Source organism: Narcine bancroftii, chromosome 1, assembly GCF_036971445.1.
Source record: "Narcine bancroftii isolate sNarBan1 chromosome 1, sNarBan1.hap1, whole genome shotgun sequence".
Classification (NCBI taxonomy): domain Eukaryota; kingdom Metazoa; phylum Chordata; class Chondrichthyes; order Torpediniformes; family Narcinidae; genus Narcine; species Narcine bancroftii.
In genome coordinates, this window is record NC_091469.1 from 195,406,363 (window position 1) to 195,419,539 (window position 13,177).

The following is a 13,177-nucleotide window of genomic DNA, read 5'->3' on the forward strand; positions in this document are numbered from 1 at the left end:
TGGCCATTATGGAGTTGTGGCTAAAGGATGGATGACATTGGGAGCTGAACGTCCAAGAATACACGTGTATCGCATGATTAGGTATGGAGGTCAAGGGTGTAGCTCTGCTGTAAGCAACAATATTAAATCATTGGAAACAAGGGACACAGGATCAGAAGAGGGAGGGTCCTTATGGGTTGAGTTAAAGAATGGTAAAGGTAAAAGGACACTAATGGCAGTTATATGCAGGCCCTAAACAGCAGCTAGCATGTGGACCACAAAATACAACTGAAAATAGATAAGACATGTCAGAAGGATAGCGCCTCGATAATTATTGGGAATTTCAACATGAAAGTAGATTGGGCAAGTCAGGTTGGTACAGAACCTTAGAAGAGAGTTTGTGGAATGTCTGTAGGATAGCTTTTTGGAGTAGCTTGTTGATGAGCCCATCGGGGGATAGGCTGTTCTGGACTAGGTGTGGTGTAATGAACCAGAATGATTAGAAACTTTAAGGTAGAGGAACCCTTAGAAGGCAATGATTACAATATGATTGAGTTCATTTTGAAATTTGAAAAGAAGAGGCTAAAGTTCGATCGGTCGGTATTTTACTGGAGTAAATAAAATTACACTCTCAGGAGAGAGGAACTGGCCAAAAGTCAAATGGGCGAGTTTATGTGTGAAGTGAGGAAAGTGCAGGACAGGCACGTACAAAAAGAATGAACATTGTGAATGGACAAATTAGATAATTGATGAGGGAAGTTAAAACCAAAGTAAAAGTGAAAGAGAGGGCAGACAAGGAAGCAAAAATAAGTGGGAAGATGGAGGACTGGGAAACTTTTTAAAACTTGGAGAAGTCAACTAAGAAGGATTAGGAATGAAAAGATGAATTATGAAAGGAGGTTAGCAAGAGGATATATCAAAAAGGACATTAAAAGCTCTTTTAAATATATAAAGAGTAAAAGAGTGACCAAAGTAGATACAAGACCAATAGAAAATAATGCTGGAGAAATTGTAATGGGAGACAAGGAGATGGCAGAGGAACTGAAGCAATATTTTGAATCGGTTCACACTGTGGAAGACATTAATTGCATATTCTCATGGCTCTCTCAGAAGAGAAGCGAGTGCCGTTAAGATCACGAGAGAAAATGTACTTGGGAAGATAAATGGTCTAAGGGTAGATAAGTCTCCTGGGCCAGATGGAATGCACCCTTGGGTTCAGAAGGAGGTAGCTGTAGAGATTGTAGAGGCATTGGTAATAATCTTCCAGGAATCAATAAGAGTCTGGCATGGTGGTGGTGGACTGAAGGATCGCAAATGTCACGCAGCTGTTTAAGATGGGCGGGAGCAAGGCAGCAGAATGGAAATTATAGACCTATTAGCCTGACATCGGTGGTTGGGAAGTTGTTGGGAGTCGATTGTAGAGAATATTACAGAATACCTGGAGGTGCATGAAAAGATGGATCCAAGTCAGCAAGGTTTCCTTAAAAGAAAATCATGCCTGATAAAACTACTGCAATTTTCAGAAGTAGGATAGACAGGGTAGATGCAGTGGATGTTGTGCATTTGGACTTTCAAAAAGCCTTTGACAAGGCTACTAAACATGATGAGAGCCCAGGGAATTACAGGAAGGATACTCGCATGGCCAGAGCATTGGCTGATCGGCAGGAACAGAATAGGAATAAAGGGATCGTATTCTGGTTGGCTACCAGTTACCAGTGGTGTTCCACAGGGCTCAGTGTTGAGGCTGCTTTTTTTTTTTACATTGTATACAAATGATTTGGATTATGGAATAGATGACTTTGTATCTAAATTTACAGATAACAACAAAATAGATGATAGAGGAGATTGTGCTGAGGATACTGAAAGGCTCCAGAGAGACTTGGATAGATTAGGAGAGTGGGCAAAGAGGTGGCAGATGAAAAACAATGTTGGAAGTGTACGGTCATGCACTTTTGCAGAAGAAATAGACAGATAAACTATTATTTAGATGGGGAGACCATTCAAAATTCCGAGGGGCAAAGGGACTTTGGAGTCGTTGTGCAGGATACCCTAAAGGATGACCTCCAGGTTGAGTCGGTGGTGAAGAAGGCGAATGCAATGTTGGCATTCATTTCCATAGGAATACAAGTGCAGGGGTGCAATGTAATATTAAGACTCAATAAAGCACTGATGAGACCTTACTTGGAGTACTGTGTATTTTTGGGCGCTGTATTTGAGAAAAGACGTGCTGGCACTGGAGTGAGTTCAGAGAAGATTTACTAAATGATACCAGGAATGAAAGGGTTATGAGTTACGAATGTCGGCTTTTGGAGTATACTTGTTGGAGTACAGAAGGATGAGGGGGAACCACAAAGGCACTTTGTATGATGAAAGGCCTGGACAGAATAGATGTTTCCCATGGTAGGGGATTCTAGGACAAGAGGACATAATTTCAAGATAAAACGGCATCAATTTAAAACAGAGATGTGGAAAAATTTCTTTAGTCAGAAGGTTGTGAGTCTGTGGAACTTTTTGCCACAGGCAGCTGTGGACGTGAGGTTGTTCAGTTTATTTAAAGCAGATATTGACAGGTATTTGATTAGTCAAGGCATCAAGGGTTATGGGAAGAAAGCTGGGGAGTAGGGCTGTGTGGGTGGATGGATCAGCTCATGATTAGAATGGCGGAGCAGGCTCAATAGGTCAGTGGGCCTTCTTCTGCTCCTATATCTTGTGATTATTGCACATTTATAATCAATACTAAAAGTTATATCTTTGTGGAAAATACATATTAATTTAAAAAATGAATACAGAAGGCGTGAATGTCACTGGCCAGATCAGCATTTATTATTTGTTCCTCAGTGGTTTCCTCATGGACATATTGTTATGGGTCTGGAATCACAATCTTATCTAATCTGACCCACATGAATGGTAGAATTTTATTTACTAAATCGTCATTAATACGTCAGATTGGATTTTCTAAGAATTTAATAGTTTCAAGGGTGCCAATGTAATCCACAAAATAAATATTGCTCACAATTTAAAATAATGCAAATATACAAAAGTTTCACTTAAAAATTCTCTTCAATACTCAATTAACCATCACTTCAGGTCCAGAATCAAAAAGCCAATTTAATGTGCACTTTTTTTGAATTGCAGCTATTAATGTCTGATAACCAATGGTAGAATTCATAATCTCAGCTGCTCCAAACTGGAAGACAACAAAAGTCACATAGTTACCATGGATTAAGGCAAAATAAAAATGTGTTACCCCAAATCACTTCTGCACAGCTTTCACTCATTGATTAAAAGCACTAATGGTTTGAATTCTGGCCTCAAATACAATCAAGGGGAAATGATTTATTGTCACAATGGAAATAAAAAACAAAACTCTGCAGACATCATGGTTGAAGTAAAAACACAATGCTGGAGAAAGTGTTCTTGATATAGCAGGCTTGAGTCCCTCATCAAGTTATGGAAAAATTTCAGCAGACATCTGAACAAAAAGGTAAGGGAGGTAAGCGTGGGGAGCAGGAGCATAGACCCAAAGGCAGGAGATTATAGGTGGAGAAGGGAGGGAGGGCACAGTGGCAAACAAATGAAGAGGAATGGCTAAATGAAGGGGGGGGGGGTGCGATTGGTAGGGAGGGATGAGTGCATGAGGGAGTGCTGGGGAATGATTGGTAGGGCATCTTCTCTCCTCCCCTTTCTGCCTTCTGCAGGGAACCCCCCCCATTGCCCCCCCCCACCTTCCGTAGGAGGTGACACATGTACCCATACTTCCTCCCTCCACAGTCCGGGACCCACAACAGGTCTTTCAAGTGAAGCACCCCTTCACTTGTGTATCCACAGGATTGATTTACTGCATCTAGTGCTCCCTTTGTGGCCTTCTCTACATCAGAGAGTCTAGGAGATTGCTTCGCTGAGCACCTTCGCCCAGTCCGCACCAGTAACAGGGACCTCCCAGTGACCAAATATTTCAGTTCTGCGTCCCACTCCCATACTCATGTCCGGCAATGGCTCATGTACTATCCTACCAAGACCATCCGCAAATTGGATGGATTTAACATCGACTTCTCCAGTTTCTGCAAGCCTACTCTCCTTTCTCCCTCCCTTCCCCCTGTCTTCTTTCCCTCAGTTCTCCACCCTCTTCACTCTCTATTCACCTACGTATCCCTTCTACCCTGGGTTGCTGCTGTGCCCTCCCTCCATTCTCAACCTATTACCTCCTGTCTTTGCAACCACGCTCCTCCCCCCACCTTTTTGTTTGGACACCTGCTGACATTTTTCCATACCTTGATGAAGGGCTCAAGCCCGAAATGTCAGTTACGCATCTTTATCTTTGCTATATAAAGGATATTGTTTGACCTGCTGAGTTTCTCCAGCATTGTGTTTTTACTATTGCTATAACGGGAGTTGTTTGTTAACCTTTATTATACCTATAGAACATGAAATAAAAAAAAAAACAAAGTGACTTTTTAACCAAAATTTAAATAGACATTTAAGTTATTTGCTACATACCTTGCTTTGCTTTCTTGTGTCATAGTCATAGACAATCTGGCTACATGAAACCACAGCATCATGGTCATCACCATCCAGATCATATTTTAGCTTTTCATCACGTCTACAGCAAATAAAGCACCACATTATTTATTAAATAAGATAATACAAGATTAACTACTTTTGGATGCATAGATAGCAATTTTTTAAGTATGATGAACATTTAATTATCCATTTGTGCTTCATTACAAGCATTGAACTGCAGACGTACTTAAATTATGAATCACATACAGACCCCTCATCTCATTGACTGCTTTCATGAACTAGAGAATCCCTCTGTATTCACCACCCACCCACTGGACAAGAGGCAGCCACTGCTGCTGACACCATACAGCAATGGACAAGCAAATGGAACTTCCCAGGAAGTTTCTCCTTGAAAATGCCTTGGTGTCTACGCTAGGTCACAGGCAATGTGAGGATAGTTCTGATACGGTGATGGGAATGGGGACTGGAAGTGAAAAAAGTGAAAGCAAACCTGAAAGGGGGGGGGGGGGGGGGAGAAAGAGGTGAGGTGGAGAAGCAGAGGATGTGAAGAAGGGTTAGAAGATAAAAAGAAATGGAAAAATTAGGAAAAAAAGTCAGATAGGGAGGAGAAAGAAATTAAGGAGGTTGAGGAAGACAATGAAGGCAAATAACCAAGTGTGAGAACACTTTTGGTTGCTTGCTTAATCTTTCTCTTCAATTTTATTTTCATAGCCAATGGTTTCCCAATCTGTGACTGACAATATTTATGACATACTAAAGCAATTCCTAAACCAAATTAATTCCACCCATTCCTGAAAGCAGTTGAGATGTTTCAAAGTTAACAAGATGGGTACTAAACCATTACTTTAGAGTCCTGGCATAGAAAAAGCTTTAGAACCTTTACTGAAAAGTAAATCTGTATTGCTAAACATTTCCACGATCCTTCAGAGCACTTAAGAACTTTCATTTCTTTTCTGCAACTAAATGCACATTCCACATGATATAGCTTCATATGCAAAGTTCCATTTGTGTTTTTCTAAATTATACTCTAAAATCAATAGATTAAGACTTGAAATGGGAACCAAATGACTCAGAGGCAAAAATAATTTACAGCTGTAATCAAGCCCTAGAAAAATACCCCTAAATTAGACACATATCAATAGAGAAAATGGAGATATTCCTATTACTTTGCTCTTTTCACTTTTGAGAGGATCTAATCAAATGACTGTACAGAATTCCATTTCCTTTTCTTATTATTTTAAGTGTGAAGGTAAGAAAATATCAAAGGGACTATTCCAACATGTCAGGCATGCAACATCAACCAATTTATGAATGATAAAAATCTTCAAAAAGAAGCAAAGAAATGAACAAAAATCTGGAAGTTCATACTTTCACTTTAGTTACTTCTTTTGGATTGGTCAAAGGGTGTGGAAACTCGTCTGTTGACTTCCATATCTCAAATCCCAAACCCAAGCAACTGGACAACATACTGCCATTTTTCTTGTCTTACTCCATTTTTATTGTCGATAGATAAACTTGAATGAATGCCATAATTCTTTCACGGCATCTTTCTACTTCAAGCCCCCTTAGCAACATTCCATTTGAAGATGCCTTTGACCTAATTCTCCAACATCACCAACAGCTTAGCATCAATTTTCAATTCTGTATTGCATCTTGAGATATTTAAATACGTTAGCCACTCATTGATTATTGGATCTTTTGACTTAAATTAAATAAACTGTACAAGCCATTTTTTTCAACCTCTCATCAGCTTTCAACATTTCTCTCCAGCTTACTAACCTTGAATTACGAATTTTTTCTATTTCATTGTTGTAACTCTCACTTCCAATAATGGCCTGGAAAGCTTCAGTGGGGTCAATGAGGTGGCCCCAGACTTTTGATCCAAGACGATCAAGGATTACCATAAAGCACTGCAGAGCTGGCCAAAAAGGATCAGAAGCATCGCCTACAATACAAAAGAAATAGTTCTCAAAGATCATTGATGGCTTGCAATTTTCAAAAATTTCTCAGTTCTTCCAGCTTACAAAGATGATATAATAAAAATAATGATTCAATTTTCAGCAGTTTAATTCTTTTCAAGTTTTAAAAGTCCAAAATGACTAAATTAGCAATATGGACAGTTGCATGTGGACCCAAGCCCGGAATTTACGATAAGTACCAACAGTATAGCCATGCAGTCCCAGATTCCAAAATGAAATGTAGAATTTGCTGGCTGCTCGTACTTTGGGATTTCCTGCAATGCTCTGACATTGGTCACCTCATACTCCATCATCAGAACAAGACTGAGAAACTGTCCACACATCAGCTCACTGCAATTAGCCCAATTCTTTTCAAGGGAAGTTAATCTTCCAAAAGATCAACAAGTTATTTGTTCATAATTTTAAAAAAAATAACATACTACATTTAAAGTTATTTAATGCTTGCTCATAATTTTAAAAGGTTAACATTTAATATAATTTTATTTTTAAGATTTTGAGCATTAAAATATTCAGAAATACTCCAGATTTTTGACAAATGTAACATCTTAGATTTGTTTTAGCAGTTTATTTCAACCACTCATGGCCAGACTTGCTTTGCCTCCTCCATCTCCTGCTGAAATATTCCCAGGTCCTTAATCTCTCCACAGATAGTTACATCATTATATTGAGGAAGGCACTGCTGCAATGTACTTCCAATTGTTATTGAGGATCATACCAGTTCAGGAGTATATAATGACTCTGGGAATTTGCCCAAATTCTAACTTTATCTATATCCATACAGAGTGTGGTGACCTCATCAATGGCAGAGGAAAGTGCACCCAGGCCTAACCAGGACACCTTCATGGAGGTGAGCCGAGTTAGGTGCACTGAGGGCCTGACCAGGACATGGAGGTGAGTGGGATTGCACTGAGAGCCTGACCAGGACACTTGCGTGGAGGTGTGTTGGGATGCACCTGGGGCCTGACTGAGACACTTGCATGGAGGTGAGTCAGGTGGTCAGTGTGAGGAAGGTATGCCGAGGGCCTGTCTGGGACACTTGCATGGAGGTGAGTCAGGTGGTCAGTGTGAGGAAGGTATGGCGAGGGCCTGTCCGGGACACTTTCATGGAAGTGAGTTGTGTTGCGCTGAGGACCTGACCAGGAAACTTGCATAGAGGCGAGTCAGATTGCTTGAGGGCCTCATCAGGACACTTGCATGGAGGTGAGTCAGGTTGCTTTCGTGAAGATGGGAGCATACATTGAGGCAGTGAAGCACCCTGGTCGTGCCCTGCCCGCAGCAGCTGTTTGAATTTAGTTCAAATAAACTTGCATTGGAATGAAATGTTGGCACCTTTTTGTTTCTCTTATTTCAAGTGAAACATTAGGCAGCCAGTCCTCTCCTCTTGCTGAACTAAAACTCACAACCAGTCTTAAAAATGGGGTTTTTCCACAAGCTTGCCAACTTGTCCTGTTCCAGTCCCAGCTGCTGCTGCTGAACTGAATTTTCTCCCACTCTCTTTGTCTCTTATTTACGGCATCCGCCTGTTTCACTCTCTCGACTTGCAAAACCACATGACCCTATTAGAACAGCAAACTGTACTCAGACAGCCTGCAACTCCAAATTTAATTCTCTTAGTTCTTTCATCTGTTGCTTTTCAAAACAACCATCCATTAGTGAAGTCTCTATAGGGATTCCCCAAAGCTTTTGCAAAGGCACTCGGAGCCGGTCTGTCTAACGAACAGAGCTCCAGTATTTTAAATGAGATCTGTTTTGAAGTGTTTGTATGTGACCTACACTAAAAAAACCTGCCACAATTTATCTCCTTTAAAACATATCTATATACAATACAAAATACAGCATAACCTGTCACACTATGCCATAGGTGCTCTGTGATTAGTAAGCGATTGCTTAAGGTGGTATGTGGGTGGAAAAAAAAGTTTGAAAACTTTAATCGTACCTAATTGACTCGTTATGTGCAGTTTCATAACTCCAAAGGAAATGGGTCAATGACAATTTTTTCAAGCAAAATATTTCAGTAACAATTGGTTCTAGAGCAGTGATTCTCAACCTTCCCTTCCCACTCTCATACCATCTTAAGCAATTCCTTAATAATCAGAGCATTGATGGCATAGGGATTACTTAAAATGGTACGTGAGTAGAAAGAAAAATGTTGAGAACCACTGTTGTAAGGCTTTATCTATAAACTTGGGGGAGAGGGTTAATTATGTAGCTAGTATAACACTGTTACAGAACCAGTAACTGGGGTTCAAATTTAAATTTATTAACATATATATTTGTGTAATCATCAAATTTCTTTTACTGCATTTTCGGGCCAAAATAAAGTGGGGATCGACTTTAACACGGGCAATTTTTGACTTCGGTAAGCACCTGCGTTGTTCAAGGCATTGCGAACTCAGATGGCCAGGACTGAGTGTTAAGTCCATGTTCAGGGGACTGTGAGATTGGATGGGCAGGTAGCCGGTGTGAGGATCCATGGTCAGGAGCTCTGATGGATGAGCAGCCGGCACATCGGGAGCTCCGGTGGGTGAGGGTCCGCGGTCAGGGCATCAGAAACTCTGAGACGTAGGCATCCAGGGCAAAGTTCCAACATTGGTGAGTCGGGAACTCCAGTGGATGGCCAGCCAGAGCAAGGTCTGATGTTGGGGCATCAGGAGCTCCGCATCTGGTGGGTAGGTGGCTGGGGCATCGGGAGCTCCAGTGGATGGGCTAGGGAGGATCCACCGTCTAAGTGTAGGGAGCTCAGATGGGCAGGCAATCAAAGCCAAAAATAGGGGGGTTGATTTTTACATGGTCATACAATAACATCTGATTTTTGGGCCAAATAAAGGGGAGTATCATCTATTACACGGCATTGACAATTACATGAATATATACAGTACTTGATTAAAGTGTACTTTACACAATTAAAATCTACAAATTCTTTTATTCTAATTACATTTTGTACTCTCTTTTATTTTTTTTTAATGGTGTACCTTAATTCAGGTGTATTAGTTAGGCATTGGAAGAGTCTCAGTCAAGCAGAAAATTTGCATTTACGGCATCCGTGATCCCCATAGGTGCCAGATAATGGGGATTTTATTGTATACTAAAAAATGTACATGTCAAATGAAAAGATAAGCCATGGAGAAGTTTACAGAAGGCTAAATGCAAGGGACCATTATTTTCAAACTACTTATTTGGTTTGGTTGATTCTTAAAAACAGCTATCTTGAATAATTATGATTTTCTGTTTAGTTCAACTTTGCCAATTAAAATAGTCTCGATACAAATATTTTATACTAATTTTTGGTGCATATAGATGAATCAGAAACATATAAAATGCACAAATTAATTAAATAAGTTATATGAGAAGTCAAATAATTTGCTGGAGGAACAGTAGACAGCATCCACGGATAGACATAGTCAACACTACAGGTCTGAACTCTTTATCAAGATAGAGAAGGTGAAATTGCATATATAAAGGGGAAAAGCAGGGGAGAGGGCCCAAAGGTGATATAGAATAGGTATGAGAGGTGGAGTGACAGGTAGAGGGAGAAACCATTAGGAAATGGGGTGGGGAAAAAAGTTAGAGAAATAAAAAAGGTACAGGAGAAGGTAAAGAAGAGATGGGAATAATGGAATCACCTGGATATACGGGTTACCTAAAATTAGATTCAAGGTTCAATTTATTCAAGATTCAACCTTGTGCCTTGAGGGCATGGTGTGATGGTGTAGGTTGGAGACTTGTAAAAACGCATGACTGGGAAGAATTAATTAAAACCCTACTAAAAAATTTTTTTAAAATTTTTCATAAATTTAAGATCTCTATGAACTGTGCATCAATTGACATACAATGGCTACAAGAAAGGGAAAGTCACAAGTAACAAAGAAAATAGCTGTTAAAGAGATTAATATTGCTGAAGAAGTTGGGCCTACTTTGATGATGAGAGTTCCTCTCCCTCCAAAAGCTACATGTGCTATGACGGCAAGAATTAATGTGATTCCAGCGCCACCTCTCTGAGGAGCAGTGAAGGTTGCACTGGAGTCCAGAATAAAACTATCGAACTACAAAGGTTCATGCATGCACACAATCGAATAGCCTGATTCCCTATGGGGAGCAGCTCAATTTACTAAGTCGTTGTTTACTAGTGTCGCTAGTCAAACCCATTTGCATTCACAGATCAAATAGGTATTGAATCTGTTTGTTCTTCAAGTGACTCAGAGGGTCAAAAAGAAGAGGAAGAAGATACAAAAAGATAAGAATTTGAAGGAAGGGAAGAGGAATTTGACAAAGAAGAAATCCAATTGGTCCAAGGGATTTAAGCAATGTATTTTCAGTATCCTGAAGCTGAAATTAAAGGTATGGAAGTTCAACAGCAAACTTCTATTCCAATTCAACAAATGCAGATGTGATCTAAGTAAATGAATATACAATTTTTATCTGTAAGAACTGATGCTAAGGCACAATTTCAGTACATCAAAAATGAAATGAAAAATATTAAAAAAGAAATGGCAAAATATACTGAAGTTGTTGATAAAGTGAAAATTGAAGTGATATTCAAGATTATCACCATGAAGTAGAACAATGTATAGATACAGTTAATAAATTGGAAGATTCTTTTATGGTTTGGGATGTTCAAAGAAAAGATCTTTTACAGAAGATTGATGTATTAGAAAATCATAGTCGCAGGAACAATGTTAAGATTGTGGGGCTGCCTGAAGATTTTGAAGGCCCTAATCCAGTATAACTTTTTCAAAAATCGATTCCAGAAATTTTGGGTCCTGAGAACTTTCCAAATGGCCTTGAGCTGGATAGAGCTAATAGGAAAAATTCATTTCCAGGACAGATGCCATGTTCCATTTTGATTAGATGTTTGCATTATCAAGATAAAGAAATGATATTAAGATTGGTGGTTCAAAACTCTCAAAAGCATCAAGGATTATTGGTAGTGGCAAATAATAAGGTATTTTTTAATGTGGATTTAAGCATGTCAGTTGTGAAAAGAGCAAAGGAATTCAATCCTGCAAAATATGTTCTTTGGAAAAAGGGATACAAATTCTCTTTTCGATACTCAGCCATACTTAAAGTGTTTTCTGGAGAAAATTAATCATGTTTCTTTACAGATGAAGGTGAAGCTTTAGAGTTTGCAAATTCTCTTACAAATCTTAAGCAAGATCAGCATATGGATGCTCAGAGCCAGACTTCTCAGCAAAATTTGACGGGTCTATTTGAGAGAGAGAGAGAAAAAAAATTGAATAACAGGTGACAGAACATCAAATGTGATGATGATCCCGTGAATAAAGATCTTGAAGAAGCTTGTCATACTTTTAAATAAACTGTTTGATTAAAGTAATCTAATATTCTGTCAGGGGAGGGGGGGCTACTTCCAGTACAGTAGAGGGAATTACTCCTTTTTTTGGGGAGGGGAGTCTTTTTTATTGATTTTTTTTACATATATCTTTTTTCTTTACTTTTGATTTGGAGATGTCAAGTTTAATTGTGGGTTTTATGGAGTGGGGGGTGGGGGTCCAGCCGGATGGATGGTGAGAGCCCCTGATTTTCAACATAAGTAATAAGGGATAAAAATCAATTAAAATTTGTAACTTTTAATATAAATGGGCTTAATAATATTATCAAGAGGAAAAAGGTTTTGGCTTACATTTAAAAAAATTGATACTGCATTTTTTCAAGAAAAACACATTTTACGGAAAAAGAACATTAAAAATTAAAAAGAGATTGGGTTGGTCGAGTGGCGGCTTCTTTATTTAATTTTAAAGCAAGAGGAGTTGCTATTTTAATTATTAAGAAATTACATGTTAAGATTCGGTCTGTGGTTACAGATCCTGTTGGGAGATTTCTTTTGGTAAAATTCAGAAATATGGACATTTATATCTATATATGCACCCAATGTGGATGATGAGAGATTTATTCATGATTCTTTTATGCATCTTGCTGAGGCACATGAAAAGATTTTAATTGTGGTCTTGATCCAAGTTTGGATAAATCACAGAAATTACTAACTAGGACAAAAACTGCAAAAAGGAATTTGACTTTGATGAAGGATTTAAATTTGATAGATGTTTGGTGAATGTTAAATCCAAAGGAAAGGGATTATTCTTTTTATTCTTATAGGTATGATTCTTATTCGAGAATAGATATGTTTTTAATGGCGGCATAGTTACAAGTAAGAGTTATGTATGCAGAATTATAAAGTTAGGGTTCTATCTGATCATTCACCACTTTCCATGTCGTGTATAATTTCTGAAAAGGGAAAATAGTCTTGTAGATGAAGATTTAATTCTACATTGTTGAGAAGAGTGGATTTTTGAGAGTTTATAAGGAAACAAATTCAAGAATTTTTAGATATTAATTCTAATTCTGTAGATAATAAATTTATCTTATGGGATGCATTGAAAGCTTATTTAAAAGGTCAGATAATAAGTTATTCAGCAAAAATTAAGAAGGGTTATGTTAAAGAATTAGATTGTTCAGAGAAAGAAATAGAAAATTTGTAAAAAGATTTACAAAAAAAATTCTGAAAAAAAGAGAAAATTTAATAAAAAATAAATGTTATTATAATTCAATCCAGACTTAAAGAACTGAAAAAAAAAATTGAGTAAACTAAACAGAAGTATCATGAATTGTGGGAAAGAACATGAAGTTTTGGCTTGGCAATTGAAGACAGAACAAACTTCTAGGACAATTAATGCTATTAGAAA

The 13,177-nt window shown here is 38.4% G+C and overlaps 1 protein-coding gene across 4 annotated transcripts in view; it reads right to left on the reverse strand.

Annotated features, from left to right (window-relative positions):
* Nucleotides 1-13,177, reverse strand: part of setx (senataxin) — a 118,443-nt gene that overhangs the window by 43,572 nt on the left and 61,694 nt on the right. For all 4 annotated transcript variants that reach the window (XM_069887046.1, XM_069887041.1, XM_069887054.1 and 1 more), the window contains exons 8-9: nucleotides 6,280-6,445; nucleotides 4,477-4,579 (exon numbers count right to left, since the gene is read on the reverse strand). In XM_069887046.1, the coding sequence (XP_069743147.1) occupies nucleotides 4,477-4,579; nucleotides 6,280-6,445 (269 nt within the window). The remainder of the gene's footprint in view (nucleotides 1-4,476; nucleotides 4,580-6,279; nucleotides 6,446-13,177) is intronic.